Genomic DNA, 25,961 nt, shown 5'->3' on the forward strand with positions numbered 1-25,961 from the left:
TCAGCTTACAATATTTTTTTTTTAAATTTATGATCTTATATTACAGCTCGCATTAACAAATTGGAAAAATTTATGATATTATATCTTTAACACCGTAAAATAAAATCTTCTCGAGCTTCTCCGAATTAATTACATGTCTTTCAACATGTCTGGAATCGACGTAACGTGAGCAGGGGCGGATCCAGAAGAAAAATTAGGTGGGGGCATAATTTTTTGTATATAAATTTTTTTTTACCATAACAAATATAGTACTAACATATAATTTTATTGAAACTAAGTTAACAATTGAGTCGTTTCAGTTTTTACAAGTACTTTTATTTTTGAATAGACTTTAATGATTGAACTTTTCTTTGTCTTTTTGGTTGAATAAGCAATATAATTTATAAATTATGAGAAATTTTTTCCATTTTACTATTAAATTAAGTATATTTTTGATTAAATCTAACTAAATTATTTATTAAAAAAAACAGTAAGGCAGTAGGGGGCACGTGACCCCGTACTGAACGTGAACGTGAGGGATGTTCGATAAAGTCATGTATTGCGACCTCAACAAGGATCGGAATGTTGAGATAGATTTTTTTCAGAAATCCAAATGATGATGACAACACAAAATCCGTTATGAGTGGTCAGTGTTCTGGAACAAGATGATGGACTTGTTATATACTTGTACGAATATTTCTGAAACTTATATTTTTGTAAATTTTGTTCACGGTGTTTTTTTGTTCATCCAGTTAAATAAGTTTAATTAATAGTGGGATTGACAAGGAAAAAAAAGTTGACTGGTTAGTATATTGACAAAATGTTGACTGATTCATATATTGACAAATATGTCAACTAGAATTGTTGACCAAACACACACTACAAGAAATCACCCATTTCACAACGACCATATTCGTCGTTAAATCGTTGTTAAATGAGGTTTGCGACGATTGAACGACGAATTCCAGTTCGTCGTATATTGATCGTCGTAACTGGTAATTCGTCGTAAAATCGTCTTTAATTAGCGAGAAACAAAGAATCATCGTTAAATCGTCGGGAAGCATTCGTCGTAACATCGTTGTAAAAGTAACGACGATTAAATGACGAAAAGCAATCGTCGGCAATTCGTTGCAAATTCGTGGTCGAAGAATCGTCCTTAAATCGTCGTTACTATACATTCGTCCCTAATTCGTCGTAAACATATCGTTGGTAATTCGTCGTAATTTACAACGATTTAAGGACGAAAGTTTATTTATTTTTTAACCCAAATTTTTTGGAAATAATAATTAAAATTAAATAAATTAATTTGAATAAATTAATTTGAAAATATGAAAATAAAATTATTTTAATTAAAAACAAAACAAAATATTTTTATTACAACAAAAAGAAATCATATTTAAGCATCATAATCAATTTCGAAATCTCCAAAATCGTCCGCAAGATTTGTAACCGGAGCATGTGATTGATCCTCTCCACCACTTGTAGATGCTCCTTGAGTACCCGCAGCTTGTGTCGCTCCACCACTTGTAGATGCTCCTTGAATACCCGCAGCTTGTGTCGCCATTCTCCGTGCCGCCAATCTTGCCTCCTTTTCCGCTGCACGTTTTTGACGTTTTGCTCGCAAGGCATTTGCAACATCTGGGATTGAGAGGGCAATGATATCGAAGATGGAGTCATACTCCGAAAGCTCCTCCTTAACTTCCTGGTGATATGCGGTTTGAGACTCCTCTAAAGCTCCAACATGTCTTTCGCCCATGCTTTAGTTGAAAAGCTTCTGTTCGATAAAGACAATACGGACACGACAACCGACCATGCGTAGTCCATCCCGATAACATCCCGTCAGCAGGAAAATCACTTATAGTCCACATAAGCACTGCTCGCATAGTAAAAATCATTTTTCTTGCAAAATCATATGTTCGAACTCCGGTATACCACAAGTTCTCTAATTCTTCAATTAGAGGCTGCAAAAATACATCAAGGGAACGCTTCGGGTGTTTTGGACCAGGAACTAAAATACTCAAGAATAAAAATTCTCTTTGCATGCACAAATCTGGAGGAAGGTTGTAAGGCGTTAAGATTACAGGCCACAATGAATATTGTCTACCTGACATACCAAATGGACTAAATCCATCTGTGCATAGACCAAGGTATACATTTCTTTTCTCTCTGGCAAAATCTGGATGTATGGACTTAAAGTGTTTCCACGCTTTAGCATCTGACGGATGAGTAATCTTTCCATCTGTCTGCAAATGATCTGCATGCCATCTCATCGCTGCCGCTGTTCTTTCAGAATGATACATTCGTTTCAACCTATCAGTTATAGGAAGGTACCACATACGCTGGAATGGTACTTTGCAGCGACTACTTCCTTGCGGCTTATATCTAGGCTTATGACAAAAGCGACATTCCTCCAACTTATCATCATCTTTCCAAAATAGCATGCAATTGTCAACACAGACATCTATCATCTCAGAAGGCAATCCTAGACTATAAATAAGTTTCTGGATCTCATAGTAAGTTCCAGCTGCTAAATTGTCTGCCGGCAAATACTCTTTAATCAGGTCAGCCCAATCATCCATGCAAGTCTCAGCTAAGTTATGATCAGTTTTAATAGTCATCATCCTAGCTGCCAGTGATAATTTAGATTGTCCTTCTTTGCATCCATTGTAAAGTGGCTGATTAGCAGCACCTAACATATCATAAAATTTTTTTGCATCTGCATTGGGTTCCTCATCATGGACAGGTGCAAATGTATTTGTGGTCTCATGAAATGCATCTGTAACCATGTCTTGAATTCTATCATGATCAAACCTTTGCTGCTCTGCATTATAATATTCATCTTGATGCAAATTCTTTGACGAGTCTTCAAAATTTGATGCTTGATAATTGCTATTACTACTACATGCACTACTTTCTCCATGCCCTTCTCCATGATGATACCATATAAAGTAATGTGGCATAAATCCTCTATTTAATATATGCGACCACACTTTCGCGATTGTGATAAATTTTCTATTCATGCATTTAGGACAAGGACAATACATCATACGACTGGCAATCGTTCTTGGGAGTTTTCCCGCCTCATGCATGAATCCCTCAACCCCCTCACTGAATTCTTTTGTCAACGATCCCGTTGAATCAATACGATTGTACATCCATTTTCGAATTTCGTATATGGACGACATTTCGTATATATATTTAATATTCACTACCAAGTGAATATTTTTAAAATTTATACTTGTTCCAATTAAGTGATCAATTCAATCACTCTTATTTAGGAGCATTGTGATTTTTTTGGGTTATGGGAGGCACTATATATAGATTTTTATTTGGCTTACCATCGAATTAACAACGTTATTTAACAACGAATTAACGACGAAATGTAGTTTAGCGACGAATTAACAACGAAAAATGAGAATCGGGTGAAAACGTGTTTGACCGACCTATTATTTTGTCGTAAATTCGTCGTTGATTTCCGACGGAAACTATTCGTCGTTAAATCGTCCCTAAGTTACGACGATTTCACGACAACTCTTGTTATCGTCGCCAGATCGTCGTTATTTTATGACGATTTAACGTCGATTATGTTTCGTCGCAAATTAACGATGATTTGGCGACGATTCTAAGAATCGTCGTGCAATCGTCGTTAATTCGAAGGGAATTTACGACGATTTGTAATCGTCGTAAATAATCGTTGCTACAGTCCTACTTTCTTGTAGTGACACGTCTTTCCGGAATTAATAAGAATTCATTGTAATACCAAGTATGTAAAATGCTCATGCATTAGTCAACGTTTTAGGTCTCGATTGGTAGAGCTTTTAAAAAAATATTGTGTTTTTAATCATCTAATTGTTATAACACATATCATATATGGACTCTTATACCGGCCCATTAGGCCCATCAGGGCATTGTACTTAACCTAGATTCCCTATGTACTCTATATATACATTCCAGTGATTAATAAAGTTTCTAAGTTTTCATAACACGTTATCAGCACGATAAGACTCTCTGAGCGAAAAACCCTAATAAATCCGGCCACCACCAAAACCCTAAAAGCAAGTCGAAACTTAAAAGACGCATATCTTCCAAACCGTGAGGAACCAGAAGACGATCTACATATCAAATCGAAGCCCTCGACGAGACGAATCTACTGGTGAAAACCGTTTGTCGATCCAACGTCGGACGCGCCCTCACGCACACTTACAGTACACGACGATCAACCAAAAAAAAAAAAAAAAAACCAGATCCGAGTTTTTCCTTCTTCAACCAGCAGTTTCTCCAGTTTTGGTGATCAATCCTTGGAATCTGTAGCGGCTAACTGAGGTCTATTAGCTCCCAGTTTCATTAGCCTGTCAGAAATCCAAAGGTGGAAAAGGTATCTTCTAAAACTGAAAGCCATAGAACCTGTTGTTTAAACACTTCAAAACCCTATAAAACAAAAAAAAAAAAAAATCGATCTCTAATTGATTGAAAGTGTTTGATACTCTGATGATTGATTGATAACTTGTTGATTGATTGTTTAAATTACAAGTTTATGCATGTTCAAAGGTTTTAAACTCGTTTTATAAAACCCTAATCTACAAAAATTCCCCAACCGTTTTTGGCCATGTTTATGGCATAAACCTATTCGATTTTCTTCATGTTTAATAAGCTTGTTGCAGCTTATTTGATTGTTGATTCTCTTGCTTGAAACACTTGATTGAATAAACTAAGAAAATCAACCCTAAATCCTAAGCTTGATTCACGATTTTGTAATCTTCAAAATCGTAAGTCATAATGCTTAAACCCTAGTCCTTTTCACGTGATTTCTTTGTTGTCCTTGTGAAATTATTAAAACCATCGACCACAGATCCTATAGATCTCGAAATCACATCCAAAATATATTTTCCAAACCGTTAAAACCCTAGATAAAACCCTAATCATATTCGGCTCCCCTAGGGTTCCTCCTAAACCGCCTAAAACCGACTAAACCTGGTTCTCATTAACCGAAATTATATTCGGCTTTAACCGATTAAATCACAGCTATTAAACCGACATCATGTTCGGGGTAACTAAAACCATACCCTTTAAAATTTACTATTTCCGAGAAAGTTCCCTCTAATAGAAAGTTTCCTCATATAAAAACTTTCCTCATATAGAAATTTTCCCGACATAGAAACTTTCCTCATTTAGAAAATTACCCAAATTAGAAACTTTCCAAATTTTAGAAACTTTCCTAAAATAGAAATATTCTCAAAATAGAAAGTTTCATCATCAGCATTCAAAATTTTCTCAAAACAATCCCTAACAAAATCAATCTCATGTTTCAGATGTCAAACATTCAGAAATGTGAATTCGAGGCCCTTCACGTCTCCGGGGATAACTACCTCGAGTGGGCCCTAGACATGCGCTTGTTCCTTGCATCGAAAGAACTCGATGCATGTATTACCGACGGTAACACCGCATCCCGTAAGGGACAGTCTCAGGCGATATGTCACATACGCCATCATCTGGCCCCGAGCCTTAAGCAGCAATATCTCACTCTTGAGAATCCACTTGAATTGTGGCAAGCGCTGAAAAAGCGATATGACCATCAGAAAATGGTCCAGTTGCCTCAGGCAGATTTCGACTGGAAGAACCTTCGGTTCCAGGACTACAAATCCGTAGATGATTACAACAACGAACTCTTTCGTATTGTTGCCATCCGGAAACTCTGTGGCGAGGATGTGACAGATAATGATCTCCTCGAGAAAACATTATCCACATTCAGCACAGAGAATGTTGTGCTCCAACAACAATACCGTGCAATGAAACACACATTGTACGAAGACTTGTTGTCCTGTCTTCTCCTCGCTGAGAAGAATAATCAGCTGCTTATGAGGAACAGCGCTATGAGGCCCCCGGGATCGGCTCCTGTCCCAGCCTCTCGTCAAGAGTCCTACCATGTTCAACCCGATAGATCCTCAGATCACCGCCGTGGACGTGGTAATGGACGTGGTAATGGCCGAGGACATGGACGTGGAAGACGTGGACGCGGACATGGTCGTGGCAACCGACCTAACCTCAGTTATGGTCCTGGTCGTGGTCGAGGCATCACCAAGCCGACCCGCCACACCAACCCCGATCACTCTGCTTGTACCAGATGTGGGATGTTCAACCACCCAACAAAGCAATGTCGCACCCCCAAGATCCACTGCGATCTATACCAGAAGTACGGAAAAGCTCCTGCTGAAGCCAACATGACTCAGCCAGTCGATGCTGCTAACCTGGAAGGTGACGACCTCCTTGATGATGAGAACACCACAAACGAGCAGACCGACCCCATGGACTATGAAACAGCTGATCTCCTAGATTAATTCAATCATCTGAAACTCTGATACAATTTGATTTTGTTCTTTATTTTTTTTTCATTTTGGGATTTGTTTCATTTTTTTTTTTTTCCATTTGCCTTTATTCTCAGACACTGCTTTACTTTATGATTTATCACATTTTCTGAATTCCTCAATACTGAATTCTATCTTCTATTCATAATGAAGCACACCAGCAAATGGAAACCATAGTCGTAGATAGTGGATCCAGCCACACTATCTTAAGAAACAAAAGTTACTTCATAAACCTAACCTATCAAACCGCAAATATTAGCACCATCGCGGGTCCCTCAAACCTTATCGAAGGATATGGCCATGCCTATGTGTTGCTATCAAATGGCACACAACTTGAAATACCAGATGCTCTATATTCTCCTAGTTCGAAGAGAAATCTTCTGAGCTTCAAGGATATAAGACAGAATGGTTTCCACATAGAAACCCAAGGTCAAGGGAACAAAGAATCCCTCCTAGTCACTAAAACCATAGACGGCCATAAACAAATCCTCGAAACCATACCCGCGCTCTCTACTGGACTTTACCATGCTAAAGTCAGTATGATTGAAGCTAATACCACTCTCAAAGCCCGGTTTACTGATTATACTATTTGGCACGACCGGCTCGGTCATCCCGGTGCAAATATGATGCGTAAACTAATTCAAAACTCTCAAGGGCATACCCTCAAAGAAAACCGACCTCAACACCTCATGTGCACAGCTTGTTCTCAAGGCAAATTGATCACTCGGCCTTCACCAGTTAAAATCTCTAAACAAACACTTCATTTCCTAGAAAGAATCCAGGGCGATATTTGTGGACCTATACATCCATCTTCCGGACCATTCCGGTACTTCATGGTCCTTATAGACGCATCGACCCGTTGGTCATATGTTTGTCTCTTGTCCTCTCGGAACCAAGCCTTCGCTAGGTTCTTGGCCCAAATCATCAAATTGCGGGCCCATTTCCCTGACTTCCCACTAAAGACTATCCGCCTTGACAATGCTGGTGAATTTACCTCACAAGCGTTTAATGACTACTGTATGGCCATGGGGGTAACCGTGGAACATCCTGTAGCACATGTCCATACTCAAAATGGATTGGCTGAATCATTCATTAAACGCATTCAATGGATAGCCCGACCATTACTCATGAGATCAAAGCTCCCGGCCTCAGCATGGGGACATGCAGTATTACATGCTGCTGAACTCATACGCATCCGGCCATCTAGTGAACACAAATATTCCCCATCCCAACTACTCTCGGGTCATGAGCCAGACATCTCCCATCTCAAAACATTTGGGTGTTCAGTATATGTATCCATTGCTCCACCACATCGAACCAAAATGGGACCTCAAAGAAGGATGGAAATATATGTTGGTTTTGACTCTCCCACCATCATAAGATATCTCGAGCCAACCACTGGAGATCTCTTCAAGGCCAGATATGCGGATTGCCAATTCGATGAATCGGTATATCCCTCTTTAGGTGGTGAGACAAACAAGCTGGTCAAAGATCTTTCATGGAATCAAACATCATTAAATTGGCAAGATCCTCGGACTCTAGAATGTGATTCAGAGATCCAAAAGATTATTCATTATCAAAAGCTAGCTAATCAATTGCCAGATTCCTTTGCTGACCCGACCAAAGTAACCAAATCGTACATCCCAGCTTGTAATGCACCAGTACGAATAGCTGTCCCAACGGGACAGACCCAAGTTGCTACAGAGTCTGCACCACGTCTCAAACGGGGCAGACCTCTCGGTTCCAAAGATAAGAATCCCCGGAAATCAAAGAAAGGTGCAATAACCGAAACCGGGATTCCTGCAATATCAGACATAGCCGCGGCTGAGACTCAATCTAATGAACCCTCAATGGAAGTTCGGGACGCCGAATCTCCAGGTTCAGAAGATAACAATGAGATCTCCATCAATTACAATATGTCCGGAATACAATGGAATCGAAAAGAAGTCGACTTAAATGCACTCTTTGCATACAAAGTAGCACTTGATGTTGCGCTCACGCAAGAGGATCTAGAACCCACGTCAATAACACAGTGTACACATCGAACAGATTGGCTAAAATGGAAAGAAGCCATAAACGTGGAGTTAAAGAGTCTCAAACTCAGAAACGTGTTCGGTCCGATCATCCGGACCCCATCACACATCAAGCCAGTGGGCCACAAATGGGTCTTTGTGCGCAAAAGGAACGAACTCGGTGAAGTCGTTCGATACAAAGCACGGCTTGTAGCACAAGGATTCTCACAGAGACCCGGAATCGATTATGAGGAGACTTATTCTCCAGTGGTGGATGCAACAACATTCCGATTCCTCATAAGTCTGGCCATAAGAGAAAATCTTGATCTGCGGTTAATGGATGTTGTAACCGCATATCTCTATGGGCCCCTGGACAACGAAATATATATGAGACTCCCAGATGGCATTGAACTAAAAGACAAAAATGCATCTCGAGATCAATACTGCATCAGGCTGAACAAATCCTTGTATGGACTGAAACAAAGTGGGCGTATGTGGTACAACCGCCTCAGCGATTACCTCATCAAAGAAGGCTACAAAAATGACCCCATCAGTCCATGCATCTTCATCAAGAAGTACTCAAACAAAGGATTTGTAATCATAGCAGTATACGTGGATGATCTAAACATCCTCGGAACATCTGGTGAGATCTCCCAAACAGTCGACTGCTTAAAAGCAGAATTCGAAATGAAAGACCTAGGCAAAACAAAGTACTGTTTGGGATTACAACTTGAGTACATCAAAGGAGGAATCCTTGTGCATCAATCGGCTTATATCGAAAAGGTACTCAAGCGATTTAATATGGACCAAGCTCACCCATTGACCAGCCCAATGGTAGTTAGAAGCTTAAGTGATGACCCTCTTGGTCCCAAAAAGGATGATGAAGAAATCCTTGGTCCTGAAAAGCCATACCTCAGTGCTGTAGGAGCGTTAATGTACCTGGCTAGTCACACTAGACCAGACATATGTTTCGCCGTGAACCTCCTCGCTCGATATAGTTCATCCCCAACTCAGAGGCACTGGAACGGTATAAAACATCTCCTAAGATACCTTCGAGGTACTCAAGACTTAGGACTCTTCTATACTAACCAAAATAAAGATGGGTTAGTCGGCTTCGCCGATGCAGGATATCTATCAGATCCGCACACTGCCAAGTCTCAAACTGGCTACGTTTTTACGCATGGAGGAACAGCCATCTCTTGGAGATCAATGAAGCAGACACTCACTGCCACTTCATCAAACCATGCTGAAATCCTAGCCATTCATGAGGCTAGTAGGGAATGCGTCTGGCTGCGCTCCATGACTCAGCACATCCGCAGAGATTGTGGTATGGACGAAGACACACAGCCCACGGTGATGTATGCATAGCTCAGCTCAAGGAAGGATATATCAAAGGAGATCGGACGAAGCACATTCTACCGAAGTTCTTCTCAACCTCAGACTGGCAGAAGGACGGCACTCTCAGCGTTCAGCAGGTCCGATCCAGTGAGAATTCAGCTGACCTCTTCACCAAATCATTGCCTACTTCAACACACCGGAAGCTCGTCAAACAGATAGGAATGTATAGACTTAGAGATCTGCAGTGATGCTACAATCAGGGGGAGTAATGCGTGTTGTACTCTTTTTCCTTCACCATGGTTTTGTCCCACTGGGTTTTTCCTGGTAAGGTTTTAATGAGGCAACATTCCCCAGCGCATTATCGAGATCCCGATTGAGTAGCTGGCCCGGTTCACTCGTCCAAGGGGGAGTGTTATAACACATATCATATATGGACTCTTATACCGGCCCATTAGGCCCATCAGGGCATTGTACTTAACCAAGATTCCCTATGTACTCTATATATACATTCCAGTGATTAATAAAGTTTCTAAGTTTTCACAACACTAATCAACTTTTACTAATAGAACATTTAGGAAAGCATTTAGAAGATGCAAATGCTCTCTTATATGATTTTTTCTCTATGCTCTCTTATGAAGCTTTTCCAGAACATTAGGCTTTTGAAATATTTTAATATTTCAAAATAATTTTATATAATTAATTTATTTTATTAAAATAACAGAAAATTTATATTTATATTGAAATATAAATTTTTCATTTTTAACATTAATATTTATCATTTTTATTTTTAAAATAATATTATAATAAAGTAATATTTTAATAAATATAATAAAATATGAAAAATTCTAAATTTACATTATAAATATAATATACTGCATATATATTAAAACTTACAGCTCTGCCAATCATTTAAAATGTGTACACTAATAAGAACATACTGCTTCAACATCATACTGCTTATGCTGCTTAAGCATAATGGTTTACTATCAACTATACCAATCAAGGCCTTAGTTTTGCCATAATTTCGTTTGGTCAACAGTCTTATATAAATGAGAACCAATTCTTGTGTTCTTTTCTCAACCTCTTCTTGCTAATTAAAAAAAAAAAGGAAATGGGAAGGCCAGTGATTTGGGCTTTCTTGTTTTTTTCTCGGATGAATATTAAATTTTAGTCAAAATAGAAGAATTTAAGAATATATACATATATATATATATATATATATATATATTCTTAAGTGGATATTTTAAAAAAAAAAAATAGAGTCAATTAGCAAATTAGCAATGTGACAGCCCGGAGTTAGAAATGCTAGTTTAAAAATAATGATTAATTTTAAAAAAGAGTCCAAACTTTTTCTTTAGCGATCCTATCCATGGAGAGATCACTTTTATCTTCTGATGTACGAGGACATAATAGTGTCGATGCAGTCAATACCGATGATCCAATCAGAAAACTCCCAAATGATCTATTTGTTAAGATCTTATCTAGACTGTCCATCAAAGAAGCCATGAGGACAAATGTTTTGTCAAATTGATGGGTGCATGTGTGGAAGGACGTGTCTCGTCTCTGCTTCCACCTGCAAAAGTTGGCTGTACTCAGACCTCTTTTGTACCATTCTACTGATCATCATGCCGCTAGATCGATGACCAAGGTCCATTTCTTTTTCTCATTAGTTTCTCATATATTTGGCTTTTGGATAAAGACAATAGATCTGACATATAAACTGATGATCTTGGTGGTTGTTATGTTGCAAAACCCTAAGATAACCCACAAATTATATAAATTAGTTTGTTCAAGTGCTAAAGCAAAACCTAGATAGCCCATGAATACATGACTTTTGAAAGATATTTAACATGTTTGGTGTTGTTCTTGTAATGTATTTATTAGATTTTATTTTGAATTTACAATGGGAAAGATAAAGGTTAACAGTATTTCAAGGAAAACTCAAATTTTCAAAAACAATTTATAGTCAATGTATTAAGATCTATTATGGTGGTCTCGAAAAAATCTAAATCTTATTATACATTTTTGTAATATAGAAATGGAAGACATTACTTGACTTGGTTTGACAAACAGTTATCGTCTTTTGTGAAACACAATGCTAATAAAATAAGAGAAGTTGTATACTCCAAATAATTAGACCAGTGGACTAAGGAAACTTCAGCTTACAATCTTTTTTTTTAATTTATGATCTTATATTACAGCTCTCATTAACAAATTGGAAATATTTATGATATTATATCTTTAACGCCGTAAAAAATATATATCTTCTCGAACTTCTCCGAATTAATTACATGTCTGGAATCGACATAACGTGACTACGTGAGGAATGTTTGATAAAGTCTTGTATTGCGACCTCAACAATGATCGGAATGTTGAGATAGATTTTTTTCAGAACTCCAAATGATGATGACGACACAAAATCCGTTACGAGTGGTCAGTGTTCTGGAACAAGATGATGGACTTGTTATATACTCGTACGAATATTTCTGAAACTTATATTTTTGTAAATTTTGTTCACGGGGTTTTTTTGTTCATCCGGTTAAATAAGTTTAATTAATAGTGGGATTGACAAAGAAAAAAAAGTTGACTGGTTAATATATTGACAAAATGTTTACCGATTAATATATTGACAAATATGTCAACTGGAATTGTTGACCAAACACACGTCTTTCCGGAATTAATAAGAATTCATTGTAATACCAAGTATGTAAAATGCTCATGCATTAGTCAACGTTTTAGGTCTTGATTGGTAGAGCTTTTAAAAAAACATTGTGTTTTTAATTATCTAATCAACTTTTATTAATAGAACATTTAGGAAAGCATTTAGAAGATGTAAATGCTCTATTGTATGATCTTTTCTCTACGCTCTCTTATGAAGCTTTTCCAAAACATTAGGCTTTTAGAATATTTCAATATTTTTAAAATAATTTTACATAATTAATTTATTTTATAAAATAACAGAAAATTTATATTTATATTGAAATGTAAATTTTTCATTTTTAACATTAATATTTATCATTTTTTATTTTTAAAATAATATTATAATAAAGTAATATTTTAATAATTATAATAAAATATGAAAGATTTTAAATTTACATGATAAATATAATAAACTGCATATATATATTTAAACTTACAGCTCTGCCAATCATTGAAAATGTGTACACTAATAAGAACATACTGTTTCAACATCATACAGCTTATGCTGCTTAAACATAATGTTTTACTATCAACTATACCAATCAAGGCCTTAGTCTTGCCATAATTTCGTTTGGTCAACAGTCTTATATAAATGAGAACCAATTCTTGTGTTCCTTTTTCAACCTCCTCTTGCTAATAAAAAAAAACAAAATGGGAAGGCCAGTGATTTGAGTTTTCTTATTTTTTTCTCCGATGAATATTAAATTTTATTTATACTCAAAACATAAATAAATGTTTTTTACATTGTAAATGCCAGCTGTAATATAAGATCATAAATTACAAAATAAAAGATTATAAGCTGAGTTTTCATTAGTCCACTAGTCCTGATGAAAACCAGAGTTGTAAACCTTTCTCATAGCGTTTATCTTTGCGAATCCATATTGATCCAAAGCTATTTCAAACATATTTGTAGAAGAACTTGATCAGCTTAGATATTGGAGATGGTGATGATCCATGCCTTCTTTCATTCCTTTCCCTCCACAGTGTAAATGACAGCTTGAAAAAGATATCGAGATATGACTTCAATTTATTTTGATGAGGAATTGAGATTAGGTTGACCATGTCAAGCCATTCCAAAGAGAGTCTTGAGCAAGGATTCCTTTTGCTAAGTTTGTCCACACCTGTGTAGAAGTAGGTGGCAAAGTACACATGCAGAATAAGTGGTCTTGCAATCGTGATTCAAGTGAATGATGGGAAAGTACACATGCAGCTTGATTATTCGAATTCAAGGCTTGCGTAAAATCTCCTGTAGTGAGACTGAGATGGTTATGCAGAGCTGGCCAACTGATAAATCCGAACTTGGGACAATTATGAGTAAACCAAACACGGAGCCCAAGGAACCTTCGGAAATGATAATCTCAGTTGCTCTCTTGTTGTTTTCATCTTCTAAACTTGTTTACATCCTCCCTCATTCTCCATAAGAAGACATCCACCTCTTGCTCTCTTGTTCTTGATATTTACATCTTTGGTCATATATTTATAAGTCGTAAAAACGGCTTTGTCGAAGCCAAGAGCTTGTCCAAACTTGAAGATCTAGAAATCGAGAAGACACTAAAGATAATAAATAAAGGGATATTTTTAAAAATATAGCAAAGTAAGAACCAAATTGGCAGTATGTTATATATGGATGAAATATATACTTTGCTCTATATATGTTTATGGCTGCAAATGAGATAGAGTATATACATGGAGAACGATATGGATGTGTGGATTTCTTCAAGCAACCAGCATTTGATTACCCTTCTATGAAAGCTCACACATACCATTATAAGTCTTCTGTACATTTTCATTACACCATCTTTTTTATTTTCCTACTTCTGAATCTCTCATCGTAACAATAATAGAAAATGTTTTGGATTCTGATAACACCGTATTTTGACCACTTTTATGGATCGTTTTGAAATATATTTTCTATGTTTTTTTATTGCTTTCAAGTATTTTTATTACGTTTTTCTAGTATTTGTAGTTCCAAGACTCTTTTCAGAAAACTTAGGGAAAAGCTTAACAAAATGGATAGAAGACCATATTTTTAGCTCAGAGTCAAACCGTCAGAAGTTCACCCCCGATTAAAGAATTTTTAACCGTCTGATCCAGCTCAAATTTAAAGATCTCAAAGATGGAAGTATCAGCTTTCCAGCACACTTTACAGCTTGGCAATCCAACGGTTCAATCAAAAGATATGCGAAGAGCAATATGTCCCGTAAACCAGCCGGCAAGCATTTCCACCCGCGGCCACCAGCCCATTCCCCGCGGTCACAAGCCTCCCGACCGCGGCCAACCATCCATTCCCCGCGGTCACGTACATCCCGACCGCGGCCAGCCAACTCCGAGTTCGAAGGCCCATTTCTGAAGCTCATATCATTTTCCTAGCCTCAATTCTGAAACCCTAGACACCAGAGAGTATTGACGACTATAAATACATGTTTTAGGAACCCTAATTTGTATCAATCCATCATCACCTTTTACACCATCTTGTTTTCTTATTGTTTTTATACTTTAGCTTTTAGGAAGAGAGAGATCTATCTCTTGAACCCTTGTTCTTTCTTTTTGAATTTCGGTTTCTGTACTACTTTTTAATACTATGTTTTTGATTTTGTTCATCATGTCTGAGTAGTTTTATTGTTGGGTCTAAGGGATTTTCGATGGGGATACTTATGTTCGATGAGGATTCCATGAGCTATTGAAGCCGAATCTTGGAACTTTTTCTTCTGAATTCGTTTTTACTGCATGAGAGTAGCGTCATGAACTACAATCTGATCCAGATGCTTGGTGACACGAAAGTGTTCATCCGGTGTCAGATCTAGTTTGGGAGAGCAAAACAAACATAGGAGTGGAAACCTACCTATGGGCGATTTGTGAATGCTGACGAGTCTTAAACATAATGCATCTCTTCTCTTCCAGAGCCAGAGTGGAAACCTACTGGTCAGGATTGAGAGAGATAGTTATCTATGATCACGACAGTGGCGTATTCATACGTCCGTGACTCCAGTTCGAAAAGTTTAAGATAAGATCTTATCAAATTTACTCTTTAGCAATGTTTTGAATCGTTCATACCCCTAAGAAAACTTCATTGAAACCCAACACCTCTTTTCTATAGATTTACACCGATTTTCATTCAAGTTTTAGTCTAGTATTTTCACTCTCTTAATCGATTTTCATTTAAGCAATTAGGGTTAGCTGTTTTTCTCGTTTTTAGTCGTTTTCGTTAAGTTTAGTTATTAGGTCATTTTAATTCCCGTATTTTCTCGTTATGATTAGTTTTTACGTTTTAAAGACACCACCAAAACCGTCACAAAAATCGTCTGGTTCTAGACTTCCTTACTTTATATTTCTTTCGAAGGATTTTGCAGGAAATATCCTTCTTCCCTGTGGATTCGATCCCTAAGTACTACAATCGATCAGCTGTGCACTTGCGGCTATTGATTTCATTTAGGGTAAAACTTGACATCCTCGACACGACCACATCAAGTCACATCAGATGCATGTCTCTTGATCTTCATTTTTAGATCTGTAAGAAATTATTTATAACTCTTATGAATAAAGATTCATTAAAATAATATTACAACATTTTCCTCCACGGTTTTGGTAGGAGCTTAAGTTCTAGTAATTCTAAAGAAAACCAAAAGTTCTTGAGAATCCTCCGACACGTCAATGTCTTTTTAAGCAACAATTCTTTTTCAATATTCTCAAATATAGGAATTATTTTCTCCGGAATCATTTGTGTTAAATGCAATTGACCAATCAATTAAACATAGGTCTCTCAGGAATTGTTGACCAAAAAATAAGTGCAAACTTGATAAGAATCCGTTGAATAACGCGGATTATGTTATTTCATTACTATATATCTCTCCAAAAATTTTGTTTTTAGTCAACAGTTTTAAATTAGTAAGAATCATATCTTTTTTTTTCTCAGCCTCCTCCACATATAAAGCCTTTATGTCAATTTCTTTTTAAGCAACAATTATTTTTCAATATTCTCAAATATAGGGATTATTTTCTCCGGAATCAATTGTATTAAATGCAGTTGACCAGTCAATCAAACATAAGTCTCTCAGAAAATGTGGACCAAAAAATAAGTGCAAACTTGATAAGAATCAGTTGAATCGCGCGGTTTATGTTAATTCATTACTATATGTTTCTCCAAAAAAATTGTTTCGGTCAACAGTTTTAAATTAGTAAGGATCATATCTTTTCTTTCTTTCTCAGCCTCCTCGACCTTATGACTGTTATATAAAGCCTTTATTTTCCCCCAATCGAAACTAATCATCTCTCTCTCTCTCTCTCTCTCTCTCTCTCTCTCTCTCTCTCTCTCTCTCTCTCTCTCTCTCTCTCTCTCTCTTGTTGGGTAAAAATGGAAGTGAGAATTCCAGTGATGTGGGTGTTGTTGATGTGTTACATCTTTGGTCGAATAATTACAAGTCATAACAAAGGCTTTATCGAAGCCAAGAGCTTGTCCAAGTTTGAAGATCTCAAAATTCAGAGGAACTAAAGACAATCAACAAACCTGCTGTCAAGATCATCAAGGTCCATTCATAATCTTGTCGTAATTAATTAACTATATATGATTAATGAATTATATAATAAGCTCAATATTTTGTGGCTGCAAATGATTGACTATCAATGGAGAATGATACGAATGTGTGGATTTCTTCAAGCAACCGGCATTTGATCACCCTTCTATGAAAAATCACACATACCATTACAAGGTATAAAATTTTGGATCCATTCCCTATATATAAATTCTTCGAAAGATTTAAAAAAAAAATAAGAGTTCTTTTTTGTCATATCCTAATCCTAGATAGGACGGATGTGGCATCCTAGAGGAATGAGAAAAAGTAAGACAAACAATACTGGATTTGGTTACTTGTAGAAGAATGGTGTGGGTTGTCCCATTGCTGCAGTCCCTATACGAAGAGTCACCAAAAACGATCTCTTAAGTTAAACTTGTTAGGCGATAATTATAAACCCCATGGTTCTTGGAATACTACCACTTATGATCCTAATAATGACGGTCAATACAACCAACACCATGTAAGTTGCTTCTATGAATTAATTAACCTAATCACCGATTAAAATTTGATGCATATGTAAATGATAATTAGTCTGTTTGGTTATTAATTGAAAATGAATATGATTGATTAGTTTGGGGTGGCTGGACAACGAGCACAAGAATGATGTACCATGGAGCAACAATGGAACTTTGTGTTACTGCTCCTAAGGTTAAACCTACCCAATTCAGTGCTTCTAGTCTTCACTTTCAGATTGGTGATGATTACATCCAAATCGGTTTACATGTAAGTCAGTTATATTGGTCTCCTAACCAATATTGATGATCGAATCAGCAAACTCCAAAACGATCTATTGGGTTTGTACCCAATGATTACTGCCAACTTTCGCAGGTCAAAGAAGAAATGAGACAAGTCCTTCCACACATCCACCCATCGATTTGACAAAACACTTGTCTTCATGGCTTCTTTGATGGACAGTCCCAATAAGATCTTAAGCAATAGATCGTTTGGGAGTTTGCAGATTCGATCATCGGTATTGACTGCATCGTCACTACTATGTCCTCGTGCATCAGAAGGTAAAACTAATCTCTCCATGGATAGGATCGCTAAAGAAGAATTTAAGAATATATATATATATATATATATATATTCTTTCTTAAGTGGGTATTTTTAAAAAAAAATTAGAGTCAATTAGAAAATTAGCAATGTGACAGCCCGGAGTTAGAAATGCTAGTTTAAAAATAATGATTAATTTTACAAAAGAGTCCAAACATTTTCTTTAGCGATCCTATCCATGGAGAGATCACTTTTATCTTCTGATGTACGAGGACATAATAGTGTTGATGCAGTCAATACCGATGATCGAATCAGAAAACTCCCAAATGATCTATCTGTTAAGATCTTATCTAGACTGTCCATCAAAGAAGCCATGAGGACAAGTATTTTCTCAAATCGATGGGTGCATGTGTGGAAGGACGTGTCTCGTCTCTTCTTCCACCTGCAAAAGTTGGCTGTACTCAGACCTCTTTTGTACCATTCTACTGATCATCATGCCGCTAGATCGATGACCAAGGTCCATTTCTTTTTCTCATTAGTTTCTCATATATTTGGTTTTTTGGATAAAGACAATAGATCTGACATATAAAGTGATGATCTTGGTGGTTGTTATGTTGCAAAACCCTAAGATAACCCATATATTATATTAGTTTGTTCAAGTGAAAAAGCAAAACCTAGATAACCCATGAATACATGACTTTTGAAAGATATTTAACATGTTTGGTGTTGTTCTTGTAATGTATTTATTGGATTTTATTTTGAATTTACAATGGGAAAGATAAAAGTTAACAGTATTTCAAGGAAAACTCAACTTTTAAAAAAAAATTATAGTCAATGTATTAAGATCTAGTATGTTGGTCTCGGAAAAATCTAAATCTTATTATACATTTTTGTAATATAGAAAATGAAGACATTACTTGATTTGGTTTGACAAACAGTTATCGTCTTTTGTGAAACACAGTGCTAATAAATTAAGAGAAATTGTATACTCCAAATAATTAGACCAGTGAACTAAGGAAACTTCAGCTTACAATCTTTTTTTTTAATTTATGATCTTGTATTACAGCTCGCATTAATAAAATTGGAAAAATTTATGATATTATATCTTTAACGCTGTAAAAAACATATCTTCTCGAGCTTCTCCGAATTAATTACATGTCTGGAATCGACGTAACGTGACTAATGAGGGATGTTCGATAAAGTCATGTATTGCGACCTCTACAATGATCGGAATGTTGAGATAGATTTTTTCAGAACTCCAAATGATGATGACGACACAAAATCCGTTACGAGTGGTCAGTGTTCTGAAACAAGATGATGGACTTGTTATATACTCGTACGAATATTTCTGAAACTTATATTTTTGTAAATTTTGTTGACGGAGTGTTTTTGTTCATCCGGTTAAATAAGTTTAATTAATAGTGGGATTGACAAGAAAAAAAAAGTTGACTGGTTAGTATATTGAAAAACTGTTGACTGATTAATATATTGAGAAATATGTCAACTGGAATTGTTGACTAAACACACGTCTTTCCGGAATTAATAAGAATTCATTGTAATAGCAAGTATGTAAAATGTTCATGCATTAGTCAACGTTTTAGATCTTGATTGGTAGAGCTTTTAAAAAAATATTTTGTTTTTAATCATCTAATCAACTTTTATTAATAGAACATTTAGGAAAGCATTTAAAAGATACAAATGCTCTCTTATATGATCTTTTTTCTACACTCTCTTATGAAGCTTTTCCAAAATATTAGGCTTTTGAAATATTTCAATATTTCAAAATAATTTTTATATAATTAATTTATTTTATTATAATAATAGAAAAATTATATTTATATTAAAATGTAAATTTTTTTCATTTTTAACATTGATATTTATCATTTTTTATATATTATAATCAAGTAATATTTTAATAAATATAATAAAATATGAAAAATTCTAAATTTACATTATAAATATAATATACTGCATATATATTCAGGCCCGGCCTTGAGGGCAGGCGAGGGAGGCGACCGCCGCGGGCATCCACTCTAAATGGACATATTTTTGCGGCATCCACTATAAAGGGGCATATTTTTTGTTAAAAAAAATTATTAGGAATCAAACTCTAGTTTCTCTCGAGTCTAGGTTTGAACTGTTCCAAAAGTATATACAAACTTTTGGGTTTTTGTTTGATATATAAAAACTAATATCAGCCATCAATGATAGTTTGAAGAAATCATGCGCGAATTTGGAGTCTTCTTTAAAGAATGGTACACATTCAGACATAGATGGTGATGATCTGTTTATGGAACTGAAAATTCTTTGAGTATCAATACCAGATGATGTTCATAAACCTATTGAAGTGCTTGATTTTTTTAAAAAAATGGAGGGTTATTGTCAAACACCCATTAAGGGTTTTCTTATTAATTGTGTGAATGAATAATTACAAACCCTAAGTTTTGTTATAGTCCCAAAAACCCGACTCCCAAACCCACTAGATAAAAGAAAACCTGAATCTAGCTCAATAAGAAAACCGTACCGTGAGGGGCTTCGCCCCCCACACCCCCCAAGTCCACCTATGGTCCGTTATATTCTTCAGCTCGTTCTAGCAAGGCCTCTTTAGTTATCTTGGTCACCAGAAACAACAAAAATGGGTTAGCTTTGTTATCAATTGAGACATCTATGGTTGAAAAACTCGACTACGACAGTTTAATGAACGATTTTACATGGAAAAATGCAAGAAGATCTATATTTCAGCACTAAAACTATATGTTTATCGGATCTTTTTCTTTTCTTACAAACCGTTTATGAAATTTAATTGTTTTATGAAACTTTTGTTTCATTTTTTTATTATTTAAATTTTGAAAAAAAAATATAAAAGGACATATTTAAAAAAGTTAGACGCGGGCATCCAAATTGATCGGTCCGACACTGTATATATTAAAACCTACAGCTCTGCCAATCATTTAAAATGTGTACACTAATAAGAACATACTGCTTATGCTGCTTAAGCATAATGTTTTACTATCAACTATACCAATCAAGGCCTTAGTCTTGCCATAATTTCGTTTGGTTAACAGTCTTATATAAATGAGAACCAATTCTTGTGTTCTTTTCTCAACCTCTTCTTGCTAATTAAAAAAAAAAGGAAATGGGAAGGCCAATGATTTGGGTTTTCTTGTTTTTTTCTCCGATGAATATTAAATTTTATTCAAACTCAAAAAATAAATAAATGTTTTTTACATTGTAAATGCCAGCTGTAATATAAGATCATAAGTTAAAAAATAAAAGATTATAAGCTGAGTTTTCATTAGTCCACTAGTCCTGATGAAAACCAGAGTTGTAAACCTTTCTCATAGCGTTTATCTTTGCGAATCCATATTGATCCAAAGCTATTTCAAAGATATTTGTAGAAGAACTTGATCAGCTTAGACAGTGGAGATGGTGATGATCCATGCCTTCTTTCATTCCTTTCCCTCCACAGAGTGTAGATGACAGCTTGAAAAAGATATCGAGATATGACTTCAATTTATTTTGATGAGGAATTGAGATTAGGTTGACCATGTCAAGCCATTCTAAAGAGGGTCTTGAGCAAGGATTCCTTTTGCTAAGTTTGTCCACACCTGTTTAGAAGTAGGTGGCAAAGTACACATGCAGAATAAGTGGTCTTGCAATCGTGATTCAAGCGAATGATGACAAAGTACACATGCAGCTTGAGTATTCGAATTTAAGGCTTGCATACAATCTCCTGTAGTGAGACTGAGACGGTTATGCAGAGCTGTCCAACTGATAAATCCGAACTTGGGACAATTGTGAGTAAACCAAACTCCTGGAGCCCAAGGAACCTTCGGAGATGATAATCTCAGTTGCTCTCTTGTTGTTTTCATCTTCTAAACTTGCTTACATCCTCCTTCATTCTCCATAAGAAGACATCCACTTCTTGCTCTCTTGTTCTTGATGTTTACATCTTTGGTCATATATTTATAAGTCGTAAAAACGGCTTTGTCGAAGCGAAGAGCTTGTCCAAACTTGAAGATCTAGAAATCGAGAAGACACCAAAGACAATAAATAAAAGGATATTTTTAAAAATATAGCAAAGTAGGAACCAAATTGGCAGTATGTTAAATATGGATGAAATATATACTTTGCTCTATATATGTTTATGGCTGAATTTTTTGTAAACGTTTTTTGAAAAAAATTCTTGTTTGATAAATAAACTATAGTATAATAGATCTTAAAATAATAAGAAAATAAAATTATGATTCATTCTAACAATAAAAATTATTTTTTATCTTTCACAATATAGAAAAATATAAAACAAAATAGATGAGAAAAAAATTACTGATTTTTAAAATTTGGGTGTAATTTGGTATCAACTCATTTGTATCCACCGTTATCGTGAACATGGAAGGCAATTTTAGATTATTTTGGTGTGAAATTTAAAAAGAAAGAAAAAAATATCATAATAGTTAGAAGTGCTTTATAACGTAATATGAGTTTCAAAAGTGCCTTTTAGTTTAGTTGTCTCAATAAAGTATATCATAATGGGTCTTAAAATAATGACAAAAAAAATTAGAATTCATTCTAACAAAACAAATTATTTTATATCTTTCACAATACAGAAAAATACAAAACAAAACAGAAGGATAAAAAAATTATTGTTTTTAAAATCTGGGTATAATCCAGTATCCACGAACTCGTATCCACCGTTATCGTGTTATCATGAACACGAGGAGCAATTTTGTATTATTTTGATGTAAAATTTAAAAAGAATAAAAAAGTACCCCAATAGTTAGAAGTGATTTTTTGTAAGAATAAGTAGAAAAAGTGTTTTTGAGCGTAAATCACTCAAAAAGTGATTGGAAAATAAATTCACAGTCTTACTCAACGCTTAAAGATTCAGGGTTTAGGGTTTAGGGTTTTCTCCATGCTTACTCAACGTTTCACGATGTAACACTCAAAGAATGATTAGAAAATAAATTCAGAGCCTTACTCAACGCTTCACAATGTAACCCTTTATTAATTTCTCTTACATGTATTTCAATAATCCTTAAAATGCTTTGAAATGTAGCATACTTTCATCTTTTTTACTTTCTACTTCTGAACGTAACAGTAATAGAAATTGTTTTGGATGCATATGTCTCTTGATCATCATTTTTGGATCTGTAAAATTTTATTTATAACTTTTTTTAAATAAATATTCATTTATTAAATTACGACATTTTCCTTCAAGATTTTTGGTAAGAGCTTAAGTTCTAATAATACTAAAATAACAAAAAGTCATTGAGAATCCTCTGACATGTCAATATTTTTTAAGCAACAATTCTTTTTCGATATTTTCAAATATAGAGATTATTTTCTCCGGAATCAATTGTATTAAATGCAATTGACCAATCAATCAAACATAAATCTCTCAGGAATTGTTGACCAAAAATTAAGTGCAAACTTAATAAGAATCTGTTGATGGCACAGTTTATATTAATTGATTACTATATATGTCTCTCCAAATTTTTGTTATGGTCAACGGTTTTAAATTAATAAAAATCATATCTTTTCTTTCTGTCTCAGCCTCCTCGACCTTATGAATATTATATTAAGCCTTTATGTTTCCACATCAAAACTAATAATCTCTCTTTCTCTCGGTAAAAATGGAAGTGAAAGGTCCAGTGACCTGGGTGTTGTTGATGTGTTACATCTTTGGTCACATAATTACAAGTCATAACAAAGGCTTTATCGAAGCCAAGAGCTTGTCTAAGTTTGAAGATTTAGAAATTCAGAGGAAATTAAAGACAATCAACAAACCTGCTGTCAAGATCATCAAGGTCCGTTCATAATTTTGTCGTAATTTATTAATGAATTATATAATAATATGCTCTATTTTTTGTGGCTGTATATGATAGACTATCGATGGAGAACGATACGGATGTGTAGATTTCTTCAAGCAACCAGGATTTGATCACCCTTCTATGAAAAATCACACATACCATTACAAGGTATAAAATTTTGAATCTATTCCTTATATATAAATTCTTCTAAACATTTAAAAAAACAATAATATGTTTTTTGTCATATATCCTAGATGCAACGGATGTGGCATCCAGAAGGAATGAGAAAAAGTAAGACAAACAATACTGGATTTGGTTACTTGTGGGAGAATGGTGTGGGTTGTCCCATTGGTACGGTCCCTATACGAAGAGTCACCAAAAACGATCTCCTAAGTTTAAACTCATTAGGCGATAATTATAAACCTCGTGGTTCTTGGAATACTACCTCTTATGATCCTAATAATGCTGATCAATACAAACTACACCATGTAAGTTGCTTCTTTAAATTAATTAACCTTAATCATCGATTAAAATTTTGATTTATTTATAAATCATAATTAGTATGTTTGGTTATTGATTGTAAATGAATGTGATTAGTTTGCGGTGGGTCGGACAACGAACACAGGAATGATGTTCAATGGAGCAACAATGGAACTTTGTGTAACTGCTCCTACGGTTAACCCTAACCAATTCAGTGCTTCTAGGCTCCACTTTCAGATGGGTGATGATTACATCCAACTCGGTTTAACTGTAAGTCAGTTAATCGGTCTCATATATAACCAAGAATTCAAAATATGTACAATGTTATTCAATACATATCTAAACAACATACTGATTCAGGTTAATCCAGCATTGTACAGGGATGACCAACCTAGGGTTTTCGTTTATACAAAGGTAAGAGTCGGCTACATCCATGCTAGTCAATTCTCTTTTAAAAATTTATTAGAGTAATCTATATCTATTATGTAACTTGGCTAATATATAAGGATAACGATGAGACAGGCAGGTGGAAAAGCATGTTACAATAGCCATTGCGACGTGGGAATGATAAGCGTTCGTCATGATTTTCCTATGGGTATGTTAGTGACGCCAGTGTCTATTCGTGGTGCTAAGCATAGTCACTATGTAACCTTCGGTCTAATCAAGGTTTTCTTCATTCTTAGATTACGTTTCTTGTTTTTTTTTTTTTTTTTTTGTAATTCCATTTCATTCTTATCAATATAAAATTCTTATTCCTTTTTTGCTTAATTTTTGTTGTCAAATGACTGAGAAATTTGAAATTTACTTCTTTATTTATGGCATCAGGACAAAGCAAATGGGAAAAGGTGGTTGGAGTTTGGTGATAATGCAGTAGAAATCGGATTTTGGCCGTCACAGAAGTTTCGTCAAAGCCATGGGAACAAGGTCGAGTGGGGAGGAGAAGTGTACAGCCCATCACCGCCGAGTCCACCAATGGGATATGGAATTTTTCCATTTGATCATATGCGTTACGATGCTTATGTCAAACGTATATCCATACTCGACGGTAATTTTAAATTTGATGACAAAGTGGATTATATGGAATCGTTTTCCGATAACAATCGAGGCTATAAAGTGCTAGACGAGCTAAACTCTGGATTCCCTGAAGCCGGTCATATAATCTTTTATGGCGGTCCAGGTGGTATCTAAACAAATTTAATTGTATCTTTTGTGATATGGAAATTAAAAAATATATATATTATGTTGACCCAATTTGGTAATAAATAAGGCTTTTTATGGGTTTCCTTACTACAAGGTTTTTAATCTAGGTAGACAATGTGGTCAACATGGCGACCTATTCTCAAATCTCTAGACTGATGTGCTTTTGAGCTCGCACTTTCTCACTACTCTTAAAAAAGAAAAAAGAAAAAAAAAATCTACAGAAAGTAGAAGCTTATTTAATTACAAATTTGAATAATTGATAATGAATTTTGATTTTGATCTGAACTGCTAAAATGGATAATGAATTTTTGATTTTTGTCTAAATAATCTCTAACTATATTCAAATGAAATTAATAACACTATCTCATAATTTCATTAAACACAAGATCCATTTTATTCACAACATAAATTACTTTCCTAAAATTTATATATTCATTTTCAAATAAAAATGATACTAGTAATATTATCCCATCTTTACAAAATCTAAAGTTATTTAGTGGAAGAGTAAGAATGAAT

At 35.2% G+C, this 25,961-nt stretch overlaps 2 protein-coding genes across 2 annotated transcripts; both read left to right on the forward strand.

Moving 5' to 3' along the window:
• The first annotated feature begins 16,742 nt into the window (after window positions 1-16,742).
• Window positions 16,743-17,998, forward strand: LOC112082341. Its single transcript, XM_024149997.1, is given in 5 exon segments — window positions 16,743-16,872; window positions 16,875-16,914; window positions 17,004-17,097; window positions 17,190-17,317; window positions 17,568-17,998. Coding segments are annotated over 5 exon segments (546 nt in total). The 3' UTR covers window positions 17,722-17,998.
• A 5,590-nt stretch (window positions 17,999-23,588) lies between these two features.
• On the forward strand, window positions 23,589-25,523 carry LOC18028305. Its single transcript, XM_006414541.2, has 7 exons — window positions 23,589-23,762; window positions 23,841-23,933; window positions 24,020-24,253; window positions 24,363-24,515; window positions 24,606-24,659; window positions 24,768-24,911; window positions 25,071-25,523. Exons 1-7 carry the CDS (start codon window positions 23,589-23,591, stop codon window positions 25,431-25,433), a joined length of 1,215 nt encoding a protein of 404 aa, XP_006414604.1. The 3' UTR covers window positions 25,434-25,523.
• Window positions 25,524-25,961: the final 438 nt, after the last annotated feature.

The sequence above is a fragment of the Eutrema salsugineum genome, unplaced genomic scaffold, assembly GCF_000478725.1.
Source record: "Eutrema salsugineum unplaced genomic scaffold, Eutsalg1_0 scaffold_1, whole genome shotgun sequence".
Taxonomy (NCBI): Eukaryota; Viridiplantae; Streptophyta; class Magnoliopsida; order Brassicales; family Brassicaceae; genus Eutrema; species Eutrema salsugineum.

Excerpts from the sequence above, each read along its gene's own strand:
- LOC18028305 (XM_006414541.2), top strand. The coding sequence starts at position 23,589 with ATGGAAGTGAAAGGTCCAGTGACCTGGGTGTTGTTGATGTGTTACATC. Across the intron at positions 24,254-24,362 it reads ATCAATACAAACTACACCAT|TTTGCGGTGGGTCGGACAAC; the intron begins GTAAGTTGCTTC and ends GAATGTGATTAG. Across the intron at positions 24,516-24,605 it reads ACATCCAACTCGGTTTAACT|GTTAATCCAGCATTGTACAG; the intron begins GTAAGTCAGTTA and ends ATACTGATTCAG.